Source organism: Nomascus leucogenys, chromosome 12, assembly GCF_006542625.1.
Source record: "Nomascus leucogenys isolate Asia chromosome 12, Asia_NLE_v1, whole genome shotgun sequence".
Lineage (NCBI taxonomy): Eukaryota > Metazoa > Chordata > Mammalia > Primates > Hylobatidae > Nomascus > Nomascus leucogenys.
Window position 1 is genome coordinate 50,176,091 of NC_044392.1, and position 18,203 is coordinate 50,194,293.

An 18,203-nucleotide genomic window follows, 5' to 3' on the forward strand; every position below is an offset into this window, starting at 1 on the left:
CTTGAAACCGGGAGGCGGAGGTTGCGGTGAGTTGAGATCATGCCATTGCACTCCAGCCTGGGCAACAAGAGCAAGACTCCGTCTCAAAAAAAAGAAAAAGACTGAGCTTGACATTACATAAATGTTTGGAAACAAGTTGTTCTGACAAGAGACTACCCTCCTCACTGTAATTTTATAAAATCCAGTCAGAGCAAAGTTTATATCTCAAGACCAGAGTTTCATAGCCCCCATAAGCCTTTTTCTGGCCACTTCCCAGCACTGTGGAAACACAGCCTGGATTTTGGTTTTATATATACTCCTCCCACATAAACAAGTTTTCTTTCCTTTCTAGTTTTTTTTTTAAATGGAGTTTCACTCTTGTTGCCCAGGTTGGAGTGGAATGGCGCCATCTCGGCTCACTGCAACTGCCGCCTCCCGGGTTCAAGAGATTCTCCTGCCTCAGCCTCCCGAGTAGCTGGGATTACAGGCATGTGCCACCACACCCAGCTAATTTTGTTTTGTTAGTTTGAGACAGAGTCTCACTCTATCGCCCAGGCTGGAGTGCAGTGGCATGATCTTGGATCACTGCAACCTCTGTCACCCGGGTTCAAGCGATTCTACTGCCTCAGCCTCCCGAGTAGCTGGGATTACAGGTGCCTGCCACCTCACCAGGTGAATTTTTGTATTTTTAGTAGGGTTTCACCATCTCGGCCAGGCTGGCCTTGAACTCCTGACCTCGTGACCCACCCGCCTCGGCCTCCCAAAGTGCTGGGATTACAGGCGTGAGCCACCGGGCCTGGCCCTAATTTTGTATTTTTAGTAGAGACAGGGTTTCTCCATGTTGGTCAGGCTGGTCTGGAACTCCCGACCTCAGGTGATCCGCTCGCCTCGGCTTTCCAGTTCAGTTTTTAAAAACTCTATTTCAGTTTCCTTTTTTTTTTTTTTGAGACAGAGTCTGGCTCTTTTGCCCAGGCTGGAGTGTAATGGTGCGATCTCAGCTCACTGCAACCTCCGCCTCCCGGGTTCAAGCGATTCTCCTGCCTCAGCCTCCCAAGTAGCTGGGATTACAGGCAGGTGCCACCACGCCCGGCTAATTTTTTGTATTTTTGTTTGTTTGTTTTGTTTTTTTTGAGATAGAGTCTCGCTGTGTCGCCAGGCTGGAGTGCAGTGGCACGATCTTGGCTCACTGCAACCTCCGCCTCCTTGGTTCAAGCAATTATCCTGCCTCAGTCTCCCAAGTAGCTGGGACTACAGGCATGTGCCACTACGCCTGGGTAATTTTTGTATTTTTAGTAGAGACGGGTTGTCACCATGTTGGCCAGGATGATCTCAATCTCTTGACCTTGTGATCCGCCTGCCTCTGCTCCCAAAGTGCTGGGATTACAGGCGTGAGCCACTGCGCTCGGCCAATTTTTTGTATTTTTAGTAGAGATGGAGTTTCACAGTGTTAGCCAGGATGTTCTTGATCTCCTGACCTCGTGATCCACCCGCCTCGGCCTCCCAAAGTGTTGGGATTACAGGCGTGAGCCACCTCGCCTGGCCTAGTTTCCTTTTTCCTTTGAGATACAGTCTTGCTCTGTCACTCAAGCCTGGAGAGCAGTGGCACAACCACGGCTCACTGCAGTTTTGACCTCCAAGGCGCAAGCGATCCTCCTACCTCAGCCTCCTGAGTAGCTGGAACCATAGATGCCTGTCACCATACTTGGCTAATTTTTAAATTTTTTGTAGACGCAGGTTTCTATGTCGCCCAGGCTCATCTCAAACTCCTGGACTCAAGAATTCTCCCATTTCAACATCCCAAAGTGCTGGGATTACAGGTGTGAGCCACCACACCCATCTTATTTCAGTTTTTTACACAAGCATCTGAGCTATAGACACATAATGGATACATATCTGTCAGACAATCAAAAATTTCTTTTCAGTGATATGGTGGCATATGCCTGTCCTCCCAGCTACTCAGGAGGCTGCGCCCTGGAGGCGGAGGTTGCAGTGAGCCAAGATTGCACCACTGTACTCTAGCCTGGGTGACAGAGTCAGACCGGGTCTCAAAAAAAAAAAAAAAAAAGGAAAATTCTCTTCAGTGAAATTAACTTAAGGTTGGGAGTTCCTGCTCCTTTGGAGACTTCCCCAAAGCTTGTCTAACCTTCCTCCCAATTAGTTTTTCCAACAGATATGCATCATAAATCTAAGGGGCATTTTCAGGTCACTTGATGGTGTAATTATTAAAGGCATATATATTGGTGCATATATATTAGAAATGTTACCTTAAAATCTTTTGTGAGAAAGTCAGTTATTTAATAAAAAAAAATCAACCCACAACATGCAGTATTCTTTTACTTCTATGTTTAAAGCAATGATATGAGCTAAGAAATTTGGTCCTTATTCTTTCGGCCCCTCAGAAAAAATGTTCCCTAAATATGGCTTTGAATTTTCCAGTTGCACAGAGAAACTTCCCGAGCCCAAGCATTGTACCCTGCTATAGTTTTCTTCTTAAAGACACTCTTAGTTTTTATACAATGTTTGTCTTCTGTATATTTTCTTTTTAAAAAGAGGATTAATATGAACACAGTGCAAATTGTGGCCCTTGCATATTAAGATGAAACAGTTTCCATGGAAACTCTAGTGTGAGGCTCTGTGGTCCCTGCTGACCCAGTCACTTTTGTCTCTCTCTCTTCCAACTCCCCCTCTGTGACTACTACAGCATCTACCTCAGCCACCTCTTCATCCATGGTGGAATCAACTCCATTGGGCTGCTGTCGGGCTATGGCCTCCAGCTTAAGACGGTACTGTTCTGCTTCCTGCTCTTTCTTTAGGAGCTGGTGTCGGTATTCCTGGGCTCTTCGATTGGCCTCCTGGAGTTGTTGCTGTAGTAGCTCTCTTTCATTGCCTTCCTGTAAAAATAAGCTATGTCACCACCAGGTAAATTCCTGATCATAAATTATCCAGATAGTAGACAAAAAGGCCAGGCGTGGTGCCCCACACCTATAATCCAAGCACTTTGGGAGGCAGAGGCGGGCAGATTATTTGAGGTCAGGAGTTCGAGACCAACTTGGCCAACATGGTGAAACCCCATCTCTACTAAAAATACAAAAATTAGCCAGGCGTGGTGGCAGGTGCCTGTAATCCCAGCTACTCAGGAGGCTGAGGCATGAGAATCACTTGAGCCTGGGAGGCGGAGGTTGCAGTGAGCTGAGATCATGCCACTGTACTCCAGCCTGGGCAAGACAGCAAGACTGTCTCAAAAAGAAAAAAAAAAAAAAGATGAAGAAGGGTTCAGGCCTTGATAATTATGGCTTTAAATTCTTTTCATCGCTCCTAAAAACATTACCTTGCTTTCCTCCACACTGTTTGTCTTCTCTCCTATCCTTGGTTTCTTTGTTAGTGGCAACTTCTCTTCTTCTTCCTCTTTAATTACAGTCTCTTCTGCAACCTGACCAGCAGGTACAGTTAGAACTACAAGTCAAAGGACACCAATTGGAAGTGATGAATGCATAATAAAACAAAGAAGTTTTGCTTGCTTTTAATTAGAAAATAAACTAAAATATATTCTAGGTTGGGTACAGTGGTGTGTGCCTGTGGTCCTAGCTACTCAGGCAGCTGACTGGAGGACTTCTTGAGTCCAGGAGTTCAAGGCTAGCCTAAACAACACAGCAAGACCCCATCTCAACAAAAAAGCAAAGAGAAAGTTACATATATTATTTGATATATCATTTTTAATATCTCTTTGAATTTTAGAATCAACAGGTAAGGCATGGCCCTTCAGGGAGGAACAAAAAGGATTAATAGAGCACTGAGAATGGCTCAAAAAGGAAAGGTATAGATTTGCAGGCTTGGAAGCCATGCAAGTAAGTCCCAAGTCTGAGGCTCTTATATGAAGGTGTCTGACTCTAGGTCACCTATGGCCAATTAGCTTATCAATTCGCCCAGAAATGGCAGGGCGAGGTGGCTCACACCTATAATTCTACCATGTTGGGAGGCTAAGATGGGAGGATCACTTGAGCCCAGGAGTTCAAGACCAGCTTGGGCAACATGGCAAACACCGTCTCCGCAAAAAAAATAAAAAAATTAGCCAGGCATGGTGGAGCATGCCTGTAATTCCAGCTACTTGGGAGGCTGAAGTGGGAGGATCACCTGAGCCTGGGAAGTTGAGGCTGTAGTGAGCCAAGAACTCACGACTGCACTCCAGCCTGGGCGACAGAGTGAGACCCTATCTTAAACAAACAAACAAACAAAAACTGCAGAAATAATCTGTCAAAAGAAGGCCTGAAGTCTTTATATATTTTTGAGACCTCTAATAAAAGCCAATAGCCATTATCTGTACCTAAATTAATTCTCTTCTTATATATAAGTGAGAGAAGAGTCAACACACACACAACACACATGACACACTACACATCTGTCAGAATGGCTAAAAGTTGTTTTTTTGGTTTTTTTTTGAGACGGAGTTTTGCTCTCGTTACCCAGGCTGGAATGCAATGGTGTGATCTCGGCTAACTGCAACTTCCGCTTCCTGGGTTCAAGTCATCTCCTGCCTCAGCCTCCCAAATAGCTGAGATTACAGGCATGCCCCACCATACCCGGCTAATTTTGTATTTTTAGTAGAGACGGGGTTTCTCCATGTTGGTTAGTCTGGTCTTGAACTCCCGACCTCACGTGATCCACCTGCCTTGGCCTCCCAAAGTGCTGGCATTACAGGTGTGAGCTACCACGCCCGGCCTTTTTTTTTTTTTCCGAGAAGTCTCACTCTGTAACCCAGGTTGGAGTGCAGTGGCACAATCTCAGCTCACTGCAACCTCCACCTCCTGGGTTCAAGCAATTCTCTTGCCTCAGCCTCCTGAGTAGCTGGGACTACAGGCGCATGCCATCACACACAGTTAATTTTTGTATTTTTAATAGAGACTGGGTTTCTCCATGTTAGCCAGACTGGTCTCGAACTCCTGACCTCAGATATTCCACCTGCCTCGGCCTCACAAAGTACTGGGATTACAGGTGTGAGCCACCGCGCCAGGCTAAAAGTTTTTTAAAAAGTGATGACACCAAATGCTGGAGAGGACGTAGACATGCTGGATTATTCATAAATTGCTGGTGGGAATGTAAAATGGTACAGCCACTCTAGAAAACAGTTTGGCAGGCTGGGCGCAGTGGCTCATGCCCTGTAATCACAGCACTTTGGGTGGCCGAGGCAGGCGGATTGCCTGAGCTCAGGAGTTTGAGACCAGCCTGGCCAACATAGTCAAACCGCATCTCTACAAAAAATACAAAAATCAGCCGGGTGTGGTGGCACCTGCCTGTAATCCCAGCTACTCGGGAGGCTGACGCAGGAGAATCGCTTGAACCTGGTATGCGGAGGTTGCAGTTAGCTGAGATAGTGCCACTGCACTCCAGCTTGGGTGACAGAGTGAGACTCCATTTCAAAAAAAAAAAAAAAAAAAGAAAAGAAAATAGTTTGCCAGTTTCTTTCTTTCTCTGTCTCTCTCTCTTTCTTTCTTTCGAGACGGAGTTTCATTCTTATTATTCAGGCTGGAGTGCAATGGCACGATCTTGGCTCACCGCAACCTCTGCCCCCAGTTCAAGTGATTCTCCTGCCTCAGCCTCCCGAGTAGCTGGGATTACAGGCATGTGCCACCACACCTGGCTAATTTTGTATTTTTAGTAAAGATGGGGTTTCTCCATGTTGGTCACGCTGGTCTCAAATTCCTGACCTCAGGTGATCCGCCCAAGTTTGGCAGTTTCTTAAAAAACAAAACAAAACACACACTTACCATATGACCCAGCAATTGTACTCTCAGGCATTTATCCCAGAGAATAGAAAATTTATTTCCTACTTCTTTTTTTCTTGACACAGAGTCTGGCTCCGCCCAGGCCAGATTGGAGTGCATTGGCATGATGTTGGCTCACTGCAACCTCCACCTCCCAGGTTCAAGTGATTCTCCTACCTCAGCCTCCCGAGTAGCTGGGATTACAGGTGCCTGCCACCACGCCTGACTAATTTTTGTACTTTTAGTAGAGGTGGGGTTTCGCCATGTTAGGAAGGCTGGTCTCAAATTCCTGATCTCAGGTGATTCACCCACCTTTGCCTCCCAAAGTGCTGGGATTATAGGCTTAAGCCACCATGCCTGGCCTATTTCCCATTTGTTTTCTTTTCTTTCCTTTTTATTTTGAGACAGAGTCTCGCTCTGTCTTCAGATGGAGTGCAGTGGCACAATCTTGGCTCACTGCAACCTCCGCCTCCCGGGTTCAAGAGATTCTCCTGCCTCAGCCTCTCGAGTATCTGGGACTATAGGCATGTGCCACCACACCCAGATAATTTTTGTATTTTTAGTAGAGATGTGGTTTCACCATATTGGCCAGGATGGTCTCGATCTCTTGACCTTGTGATCCGTCCACCTCGGCCTCCCAAAGTGCGTGCGCCACTGAGCCCGGGCCCTATTTCCCATTTTTTTATTTCCCATAAGAACCTGTAAACAATTATGGTATTCATAATGCTTTATTTATTTATTTATTTATTTTTTATGAGACAGAGTCTCACTCTGTTATCCAGGTTGGTGTGCAGTGGCAGAATGTCTCACTGCAGCCTCAACCTCCTGGCCTCCAGTGACCCTCCCAAGTAGCTGGGACTACAGGCACACACCAGCACGCCTGGCTAATTTTTTTCTTTTTTTGTATTGTTTTTTAGAGATGGGTTTCGTCATGTTGTCCAGGCTGATTTCAAACTCCTGTGCTTAAGCTATCTGCCGGCGTAGTCCTCCCAAAGTGCTGCGATTATAGGCATGAGCCACTCACTGTGCCCAACCAGTTTTATTTTTAGATAGCTGAAACTGGAAGCAACTTAAATGTCCTTCATTGGGTAAATGGTTAAACAAACTGTGGTACATTCATATCATGGAATAATACTCAGCAATAAGAAGGAATGAAATACTGATTCAAACAACACTTTGCATGGGTATCAAGGGAATTATGCTGAAAGGAAAAAAGCCAATCTCAAAATCATGTATACTGTATGATTCCACTTACATAACATTCTTGAAATGACAAAGTAGAGGATGGGCACGGTGGCTCATACCTGTAATCCCAGCACTTTGGGAGGCCAAGGTGGGCGGATCACCCGAGGTCAGGAGTTCGAGACCAGCTTGGCCAACATGGCAAAACCCCGTCTCTACCAAAAATACAAAAAATTAGATGGGCATGGTGGCATGTGCCTGTAATCCCAGTAATAGATTTCTCTGTATTATTTCTTAGAACTGTACTAAATCTTGCCGGGCGTGGTGGCTCACACTTGTAATCCCAGCACTTTGGGAGGCCGAGGCAGGCGGATCACGAGGTCAGGAGATCGAGACCACGGTGAAACCCCGTCTCTACTAAAAAATACAAAAAATTAGCCGGGCGTGGTGGCGGGCGCCTGTAGTCCCAGCTACTCGGAGAGGCTGAGGCAGGAGAATGGCGTGAACCCGGGAGGCGGAGCTTGCAGTGAGCCGAGATTGCGCCACTGCACTCCAGCCTGGGTGACAGAGCGAGACTCCGTCTCAAAAAAAAAAAAAAAAAGAACTGTACTAAATCTTTAATGATCTAAAGATAAAAAGTTAAAAATTATATTTAGGTTTTAGGATATATTATGATTATTTTAAAACAGAAGATTTGGCCAGACACAGTAGTTCATGCCTGTAATCACAGCGTTTTTTTTTTTTTTTTTTGGAGTTGGAGTCTTGCTGTGTCTCCCAGGTTGGAGTGCAGTGGCGCGATCTCTGCTCACTGCAAGCTCCGCCTCCCGGGCTCACCCCATTCTCCTGACTCAGCCTCTGGAGTAGTGGGGACTACAGGCACATGCCACCAGGCCCAGCTAATTTTTTTGTATTTTTAGTAGAGACAGAGTTTCACCGCATTAGCCAGGATGGTCTTGATCTCCTGACCTCATGATGTGCCCACCTTGGCCTCCCAAAGTGCTGGGATTACAGGTGTGAGCTACCATGTCCGGACAAAAATTTAAAAACAAAAACAAAAAACAGAAGATTTATCTAATCATTGGGTTTGGCAGATTTAAAAATTGGTTTGTATTTCTTTATAAACTCATCAACTGATGTCAGTGGAAAGCAGCTTAGATATATGTTGAGTAGAAATGGAAGTTTAGTCTGGGATTTAAATTATTCTGCAGATAACTCACAAAATCTGTTTTCTTTCTTTGGGCCTTAAACATATTTGTAAAAAGTAGTGTAGGCTGAGCACAGCGGCTCACACCTGTAATCCTAGAACTTTAGGAAGCCAAGGTAGAAAGATTGCTTGAGCCCAGGAGTTTGAGGCCAGGCTGGGGACCTTGTCTCTGTGAAAAAGTAAAAAATTAGCTGGGTGTGGTGGCTCGCACCTGTGGTCCTAGCTACTTGGGACTTGAGGTGGGAGGACTGCTTGAGCCTAGGAGGCTGAGGTTGCAGGGAGCTGAGATTGCACCTCTAAATAAATAAATAAATAAATTTTAAAAATAAAAATAAAAAAGTAGTATAGTTTATTTAGGTAAAGCCTCAATTCTATTCTTTTTCTCCAAAACATCTCAGTTTTCATTTATTTATTTCCATTATAAGCAGTCTCTCACCTACCCAATGAGCCCTAGAAACTTAAAATGATAACTATGTTCACAAAAATATCAGCAATGCATAAATTAGAATTTATGATATCAAAGTTTGGATTATAATAAGTTTAATTCTTACCTTCCCATACTTCCTGATCCATCAGTTGAAATAATTTAAAAATTATAAATCCCAACATAGGCAACATAGTAAGACCCAGTCTGTACAAAAAATAAAAAAAGGCCAGGGGTGTTGACTCACACCTGTAATCCCAGCACTTTGGGAGGCCAAGGCAGGCAGATCACTTGAGTTCAGGAGCTCGTGACCAGCCTGGCCAACATGGCGAAACCCTGTCTCTACCAAAAAAAAAAAAAAAAAATTAGCTGGGCATGGTGGCACATGACTGTAATCCCAGCTACTCCGTTGGCTGAGGCAGGAGAATCACTTGAACCCAGAAGGCGGAGATTGCAGTGTGCCGAGATCATGCCACTGCACTCCAGCTGAGTCCCTGTCTAAAAAAAAAAAAAAAAAAAAAAAAAAAATTAGCCAGGCGTGGTGGTGCATGCCTGTAGTCCCAGCTACTTGGGAGGCTGAGGTGAGAGGGTTGCTTGGGAAGTCGAGGCTGTAGTGAGCCATAATCATGCCACTGCATTCTAGCCTGGGCAACAAAGGGAGATCCTATCTTTAAAAAAAAAAAACCACAAAAAAAAAAAAAAAAAAAAAAACTATAGGCCGGGTGTGGTGGCTCACGCTTGTAATTCCAGCACTTTGGGAGGCCGAGGAGGGTGGATCACGAGGTCAGGAGTTCGAGACCAGGCTGACCAACATAGTGAAACCCCGTCTCTACTAAAAACACAAAAAAATTAGCCAGGCGTGGTGGCACACACCTGTAATCCCAGCTACTCAGGAGGCTGAGGCAGGAGAATCGCTTGAACCCAGGAGGTGGAGGTTGCAGTGAGCCGAGATTGTGCCACTGCACTCCAGCCTGGCGTGACAGAGCAAGATTCTGTCTCAAAAAAAAAAAAAAAAAAAAAAAAAAAAATATATATATATATATATATATATATATTAGAGACAATGTTTTGCTCTGTTGCCCAGGCTGGAGTGCAGTGGCATGATTATGGTAGCATACTGCAACCTTGAGCTCCTGGGCTCAAGTGATCCTCCTGCCAAAACCACCTGAGTAGTTGGGACTATAAGCACGTGCCATCAACCAGGCTATTGTTTTAAAAAATTGTGTAGAGATGAGGGGGTCTTGCTATGTTGCCCCAGCTGATTTGGAACTCTTGGCCTCAAGCAATCCTCCTGCTTTGGTCTCCCAAAGTGCTAGGATTACAGGATTACATAGGTAAGCCATTGTGCCTGGCCAACCTCCAGTATTTTTAAGGCATGGAGTTGTAATGATGGGCTTCCTCTTTTCAAAAAATTTTAATTATGTCTTTTTTGAATAACTGATACATTAAATGATTAAAAACATCAAGACTATAAAAGCATATACATTGAAAAGCCCCCCACTCATCCTTAGTACCCAGTTGCCCTCCCTGGAAGCAACTAATGTTATGCCTCAGTATACTAATGTATAGCCTCAGTCTGAATATAGCTGGGCATGGTGGCGTGGAACTGTAGCCCCAGCTACTCAGGTGGCTGAGGCGGGAGGATAGCTTGAGCCCAGGAGGTCGAGGCCGCAGTGACCCATGATTGCACCACCGCACACAAGCCTGGGTGACAGAACAAGACCCAGTTACACACACAAAAAAGAAAAAAGAACTGTTTAACCAAAAGATACACACCATCACTGGGTGTGATGGCTCATACCTATAATCTCAGCACTTTGGGAGGCTTAGGCGGGAGGATCACTTGAGGTCTGGAGTTCAAGAACAGCCTGGCTAACATGGTAAAACCCTGTCTTTACTAAAAATACACAAAAATTAACTGGGCGTGTTGGTGTGCGCCTATAGTCCCAGCTACTCAGGAGGCTGAGGCACAAGAATTACTTGAACCAGGGAGGTGGAGGTTACAGTGAGCCAAGATCCTGCCACTGTGCTCCAGCCTGGGCAACAAAGAGGAACTCCATCTCAAACAAACAAGCAAACAAAAAAACCCAAAGGTACATCTTTCTGTACATCTTTAATACCTACAGATATTACCAATATCCTTTTTAGAGGATCCATTAATTTGCACTCTCACAAGTGATTTATAAGAGTGCTTGTTTCCCTATACCTTTAACAACATAGTGTTATAATGGTATGTCAGTACAGTATTTATTTGCACTTCTCTTGTTATGAATGAAGTAGGTCGAATATATTTTTTCTTTCTTTCCTTTTTTTTTTAAGACAGAGTCTCACTCTGTCATCCAGGCTGGTGTGCAGTGGCATAATCACGGCTCACTACAGCCTCAACCTCCTGGGCTCAAGTGATCCTCCCACTTCAGCCTCCTGAGTAGCTGGGACTACAGGCGTGCGCCACCATGCCTGGCTAATTTTTGTATTTTTAGTAGAGACGGGGTTTTGCTATTTTGGCCAGGCTGGTCTTGAACTCCTGATCTCAAGTGATCCTCCTGCCTCAGCCTCCCAAAGTGCTGGGATTACAGCTGTGAGACGCCTCACCCAGCTATTTTCATATTTTTAAGAGCCATCAGTACATTTTTTTCTGTGAACTATTGGTTCATATTATTTGTTATTTTTTCCACCGGATCAACTGGTTTTTACTACAGATTTTATACATATTAGGCAATTAGCTTTTGCCAGTCTGGTTCCATTTCTTTTTCTTTTTCAGAGCTTCTTTGCCCAACTTGCATCTGGCAATCTCCCACTTCCACTATTTGTCTTAATGCCTCATTTTTAAGTGAGTATGGAGTATCTAAAATATCTTTTAATAAACAATTGTCTGCAAGAGATAACTCACCTTGCTGTCCATCTTGCATAGTTACAATAAATGGCTGGCCAATGCCTCCAGTAGGGATTGAAGTTTGGATATTACCCAGAGGGACTCCATCAGTCACTATGGTGATGACCCTCTGGCCTCCATTCCCCATTACTTGCCGGATTGATGAGTCAACAGAATTTCCTTCTATAATTTCCTCTGAATTGGTTAGAGATGACAAAAGCAAATTTAAAATTTCAGCTTTTTAAAAAAATAGGAGTAGGGCAATTTCAACCTCCTTGAACCTGACAACATTCAGGGAGAGGAACATTTGAAAAAAAAAGTGAGATTCAACAGTTCACAAAAGGTTTTGTGAACAATGCTAAATCAGAGGAGAAAAGAAAATAGACAATGCATTAGAACAGTATTTTATAAAATGTGTTCACTGAGGTATTAATAACTTTCACTAAAGATGGGTTCTATGTATAAATACATTTTCAAAATTGTGGTTTAAATATGCTTAAACTTTTTGGTTTTGTAGGAGTATCAGAGACTTCAATAGGCTAATTAACATTGTGATTTTCTAACAGGGTGTGATTCTCCAACAGGGTATAAGATACTCTGTTTCAGCTGGGCACGGTGGCTCATGCCTATAATCTTAGCACTTTGGGAGGCCAAGATGGGCGAATCACTTGAGGCCAGGAGTTAGAGACCAGCCTGGCCAACATGGCAAAACCCTGTCTCTACTAAAAGTACAAAAATTAGTCAGGCATGGTGGCATGTGCCTGTAGTTCCAGCTACTTTGGAGGCTGAGGCATGAGAATCGCTTGAGCCTGGGAGGCGGAGGTTGCAGTGAGTCGAGGTGGAGCCACTGCACTCCAGCCTGAGCGACAGAGCGAGACTCCGTCTCAAAAAACAAACAAAAAAACCAGATATGCTGTTTCCCCAACATATTTGATATTGGAACCCTTTTTTTCTTTCAGGAAGTATCTTGAAAGTCTAAAATGGCTGAGCACAGTGGCTCACACCTGTAATCCCAGAACTTTGGGAGGCCGAGGTGGGCAGATCACCTGAGGTCAGGGGTTCGAGACCAGCCTGGCCAACATGGTGAAACCCCATCTCTACTAAAAATACAAAAATTAGCTGGGCGTGTTGATGGGCACCTGTAATCCCAGCTACTTAGAAGGCTGAGGCAGGAGCATTGTTTGAACCCAGGAGGCAGAGGTTGCAGTGAACCAAAATCCTGCTACTGCACTCCAGCCTGCGTGACAAAAGCGAGATTCTGTCTCAAAAAAAAAAGTCTAAAATAACCATAAATCAGAGTAGATCATTTCTATAAGAAAACAGGGATATTTAATAGTGAATTAACAGAATAATATGTGAAGTAGTCAAAATATTGGAGTTTGATAGACAAAAATGTTAGGTGGCTTTTTTCATCTGATAAATCAAGAATAGCTGGCTGGGTATGGTGGCTCATGCCCATAATCCCAACACTTTGGGAGGCCACGGCAAGAGGATTGCTTGAGGCTGGGAGTTGAAGACCAGCCTGAGCAGTGAGACCATCCCCCAAAATTTGAAAAATTAACTGAGTGTGGTGGCATGCACCTTTAGTCCTAGCTACTCAGGAGGCTGATGTGGGAGGATCACTTGAGCCCAGAAGTTCAAGCTGCAGTGAGCTCTGATTGTGCCACTGCACTCCAGCCTGGGTGACAGAATAACAGAATAAGATCCTGTCTGTATCAAAAGAAACCCCAAACATATATATATATAAATAAAATAGCCAACGCTTATGTGCCAGGTACCATTCTATGAGTGTTATGTGTATTATGTTGAATCGAGATTTTCCATTTGATTAGTCAATATCCCAATAAACTAAGCACTATTAGAGGAAATAATTCCTACCACTATGGAATTTCTCTATCTCAAGTGTCACAGGGCCAGGCGCAGTGGCTCACACCTATAATCCCAGCACTTTGGAAGGCCGAGGTGGGCGGATCACCAAGGTCAGTAGTTTGAGACCAGCCTGGCCAACATGGCAAAACCCCGTCTGTACTAAAAATACAAAAATTAGCTGGGCATGGTGGTGGGCGCCTGTAATCCCAGCTACTTGGGAGGCTGATGCAGGAGAATTGTGCTTGAACCCCAGAGGTAGAGATGGCAGTAAGCTGAGATCATGCCACTGCACCCCAGCCTGGGTGACAGAGTGAGACTCTGTCTCAAGGAAGAAAGAAAGAAAGGGAGGGAGGGAGGGAGGGAAGGAAGGAAGGAAGGGAAGGAAAAAGAAAGAAAGAAAGAAAGAAAGAAAGAAAGAAAGAAAGAAAGAAAGAAAGAAAGAAAGAGAAAAGAAAAGAAAGGAAAGAAAGAAAAGAAAGGAAAGAAAGAAAGAAAGGGAAGGAAAGAAAAGAAAGAAAGAAAGAGTCACAGATAGAACTTTGCAGTAATAAATGGGGTATCACCCATCCATATGAAACACATCTAAGTAGTTCAATGGAAATAAAGGATTCACACCTCTTAGAAACAAAGAACAGTTAAATATTAAAGCTGAAAGGTCCTGGATAGATAACCTAATCCAACCATCATGCCAAAGATAAGAAAACTAGAATCTGGAGAAGTGATTTATCCAAGATCAAAGAGCAAACCAAAAGAATAGCAAGGACAAGTTTAATACACTGCTTTTCCCTTTGCTATGTTGTTCCCTCATATACATCTGAGTAGAGATCTTTATGATTACACCCATTCAGAAAAATAGGATTGGAATTGGAAGAATGTTCCTGCCACCCAAATGTCACGGCAGAAATAAATCAGAAATTCTGCTTTCATATATAATGGAGCAGATGGCCAGAGGGTTCCAGACAGATTTCTAAATGTCTACTGAGCCCTACCTATGACTATATTCCCCTGCCTATATGAAGCCTTAAGTCTTCCCCACACAGACCACTAGCTCTGGCTAAATAACTTGAAAACTTTTTTTGTTTTAAATATCAGAAAGGCAATACATAGCCTATATTTGCCCAACTCCTTTGGAAATGCCAAAATAACATCTCCAGTGAAAATAAAAGCAAGCCAGCCGGGCGCGGTGGCTCACGCTTGTAATCCCAGCACTTTGGGAGGCTGAGGCAGGCGGATCAGGAGGTCAGGAGATCGAGACCACGGTGAAACCCCGTCTCTACTAAAAATACAAAAAAAAAAATTAGCCAGGCGTGGTGGCGGGTGCCTGTAGTCCCAGCTACTCGGAGAGGCTGAGGCAGGAGAATGGCATGAACCCGGGAGGCGGAGGTTGCAGTGAGCCAAGATCGCGCCACTGCACTGCAGCCTGGGCAACAGAGTGAGACTCTGTCTCAAAAAAAAAAAAAAAAAAAGAAAAGAAAAGCAAACCATGAAGTACAAAGGATATGACAACGAAAAAGGTACCAGTCCCATGTATTTTGATACTTTAAGATATCTGGGCTGCTATTTTGAATCATTCTATGATAGCATCAGTCAAAACATAACATAGAGTATCTCCAAAAAAATCTGCTAATATGAGAATAGACATTTCAATCTGAAGTAACTAGAGTCAGGGAAAACAAACTTCAAACTGTGAACACACAAAGGAATAATTCAGTCATTCTCTGATATTATTCAGCTGTCTGATTATACCACCTAGCAATTTTTCTTTCTGATGTTCGATGACGCTACATCCCTTTTCCTTAGCTGTCTCTAATTAAATGCAATTCTTTAATAATATTTCATGCAAATTAAATCTGCTGGAGACTTAAAAGAAAAAGTGGTGATTCACTCAGCAGCATATCCCTTACCTACCTGTGGCTCTGTGTGAGTTGGAGAGGGGGACTGATGCCTCAGCAAGAGCTGCAAGGGTAGCCAGCACTGAGGTGGTAGAATTTGAAAACTGTACTGTTGAGGCATGGGGGTCACCTATTTCAGTAAGAAAGACAAATGAGGTCCAATGTAGAGAAAAAATTGAGGCAAATTAAAAACAGCTTATTAAATCAAAACCTCAGCTTTTCACTCTAATGTCCTCAATCTTGTTCTCTAACTCAAACTGATATAAGCCAATTATATCAGTGTTAAAATTCTTTTAAGGTTTAAAAAGGTTTTCCTTTAAAGTGGATTAAATTAGTATACTTGGAGGGCCGGGTGCTGTTCCTGCCTGTAATCCCAGCACTTTGGGAGGCCGAGGCAGGTGAATCACGAGGTCAGGAGTTCAAGACCATCCTGGCTAACATGGTGAAACCCCATCTCTACTAAAAATACAAAAAATTAGCTGGGCGTGGTGGTGGGCGCCTGTTGTCCCAGTCACTTGGGAGGCTGAGGCAGAAGAATGGCATGAACCCGGGAGGCGGAGCTTGCAGTGAGCTGAGATCACACCATTGCACTCCAGCCTGGGCGACAGAGTGAGACTCCTTCTCAAAAAAAAAAAAAAAAAGTATACTTTGTACAGGGCCACTACATTCCCCTCATTTAATCATTCTCTTGGCACTGCCAGTGCTGAGCATTAGTAGCTAACAGACCAAGAGTGCTACCCACTCCCTAAGCTGGCTGGGCAGGGCTCTCCTTGGCAGCAGGCAGTAAGTGTAAAATGCATACCTCACTCAAAGCTGAGCAGTGATAAGGGAATAGTCCCCTTCTGGGCTTTACCCAATCATACTACCTTTTTTCATCAGCTAGATAGATGTGAAGAATAGGATTCACCTCTAATACAAGAATAGTTAAAAACCTAAAGTTTCATGGCCAGACGCTGTGGCTCATGCCTGTAATCCTAGCACTTTGGGAGGCCGAGGCGGGTGGATCACCTGAGGTCAGGAGTTCGAGACCAGCCTGGCCAACAAGGTGAAACCCTGTCTCTACTAAAAATACAAAAATTAGCTGGGCTTGATGGTGGGCACCTATAATCCCAGATACTTCGGAGGCTGAGGCAAGAGAATCGCTTGAACTTGGGAGGTGGAGATTGCAGTGAGCTGAGATTGCACCACTGCACTTCAGCTTGGGCAACAGAGCAAGACTCCATCTCAATAAATAAATATATAAATAAATAAATAAAAAGTTTCATATATTGAATGTCAAAGGGTAGTACAATAGATTAATGCTAAAAACACTAAATGCTAAAAATACTTTAGTTATGTCAAGATGTACTTTTATTTTTTATTTACTTACTTTTTGAGATGGAGTCTCGCTCTGTCTCCCAGGCTGGAGTGCAGTGGCACGGTCTCAGCTCACTGCAATCTCCACCTCCCGGATTCAAGCACTTCTCCTATCTCAGCCTCCTGAGTAGCTGGGATTACAGGTGTGCACCACGACACTCAGCTAATTTTTATACTTTTAGTAGAGACGAGGTCTCGCCATGTTGCCCAGGCTGGTCTTGAACTCCTGACTTCAGGTGATCTGCCTGCTTCGGCCTCCCAAAGTGCTGGGATTACAGGCATGAGCCACTGTGTCCGGCCAAAATGTACTTTTAAAAAGACTTGGTTCATAACCTTCTTCTCTTACATCTGTGTGCTATTCTCATAGCTAAGTTGTAAGAGGGAAGTGCACTAGATCTGGCAACAGACATGCCTAACTTTATGAACCAAAAGTATTACTCTAACTGTAGATACTTCCTTGTTGGGGAAAAAAAGTATTACTCAACAGTTTTGTATAAATCTTACTTTTATAAAATGAATTATATTTCTCTATTTCTTTCACTATAATTTCAGAGATACCTATTATGCCACTTACAAATTTATTGCCTCTCAGTTCCAAATCTACCCTTCTTTGTCCTGCCTGGTGATGCTGGGGCTGGACCCTATAAACATTTCTTGTCAGCTGGCATGACATTAAGCTTTGTTAGTATAGAAGTAGAAGTAGCAGCTGCACCCTCTATTGGCTATTCCTGTATTCTTTTTTTTTTGAGACAGAGTTTTGCTCTTGTTGCCCAGACTGGAGTGCAGTGGCACGATCTCAGCTCACTGCAACTTCTGCCTCCCAGGTTCACGCCATTCTCCTGCCTCAGCCTCCGAAGTAACTGGGACTACAGGCAAGCGCCACCATGCTCAGCTAATTTTTGTATTTTTAGTAAGACGGGGTTTCACTATGTTAGCCAGGCTGGTCTCGAACTCCTGACCTCAAGTGATCTGCCCAACTCGGCCTCCCAAAGTGCTGGGATTATAGGCGTGAGCCAGCACACTAAGCAATATATTTTCTTTTTAAATGTACTCTTAATTTTTTTTTTCAAGATAAAGTCTGGCATTATCGCCCAGGCTGCAGTGCAGTGATACAATCTTGGCTTACTGCAGCCTCTGCCTCCCAGGCCCAAGCTGTCCTCCCACCTCAGCCTCCCAAGTAGCTGAGACTACAGGCGTGCATCACCATGCTTGGCTAATTTTTTCTTTTTTTTTGTACAGACCAGGTTTCACCATGCTGCCCAGGTTGCTCTTGAACTCATGAGTTCAAGCTATCTGCCCACCTCAGCCTCCCAAAGTGCTGAGATTATAGGCGTGAGCCACCGCACCCAGCCTACTCTTAATTTTTAAGTTTTCCCACTACCTGTGCTTAAATAGTCTTTCCAGTTTTTCTTCTTTCAAGAAGTCAGGGCCAGGCGCGGTGGCTCATGCCTGTAATCCCAGCACTTTGGGAGGCCGAGGTGGGCAGATCACCTGAGGTCAGGAGTTTGAAACCAGCCTGGCCAACATGGTGAAACCCCGTCTCTTCTAAAAATACAAAAATTAGCTGGGCGTGGTGGCAGGCACCAGTATCCCAGCTACTTAGGAGGTTGAGGCATGAGAATTGTTTGAACCTGGGAGGCAGAGTTTGCAGTGAGCCAAGATCATG

The 18,203-nt window shown here is 44.2% G+C and overlaps 1 protein-coding gene across 9 annotated transcripts in view; it reads right to left on the reverse strand.

Annotated features, from left to right (window-relative positions):
* Positions 1-2,195: 2,195 nt before the first annotated feature.
* GABPB2 (GA binding protein transcription factor subunit beta 2) overlaps positions 2,196-18,203 on the reverse strand; it is a 51,942-nt gene continuing 35,934 nt past the window's right edge. For 6 of the 9 annotated variants that reach the window (XM_030824584.1, XM_030824590.1, XM_003259207.4 and 3 more), the window contains 4 exons: positions 15,198-15,311; positions 11,439-11,615; positions 3,308-3,432; positions 2,196-2,870 (listed from right to left, as the gene is read on the reverse strand). In XM_030824584.1, coding sequence (XP_030680444.1) covers positions 2,571-2,870; positions 3,308-3,432; positions 11,439-11,615; positions 15,198-15,311 — 716 coding nt within the window. In that variant the 3' untranslated portion in view covers positions 2,196-2,570. The remainder of the gene's footprint in view (positions 2,871-3,307; positions 3,433-11,438; positions 11,616-15,197; positions 15,312-18,203) is intronic. The other 3 variants (XM_030824586.1, XM_030824587.1, XM_030824591.1) reach the window with 3 other exon arrangements.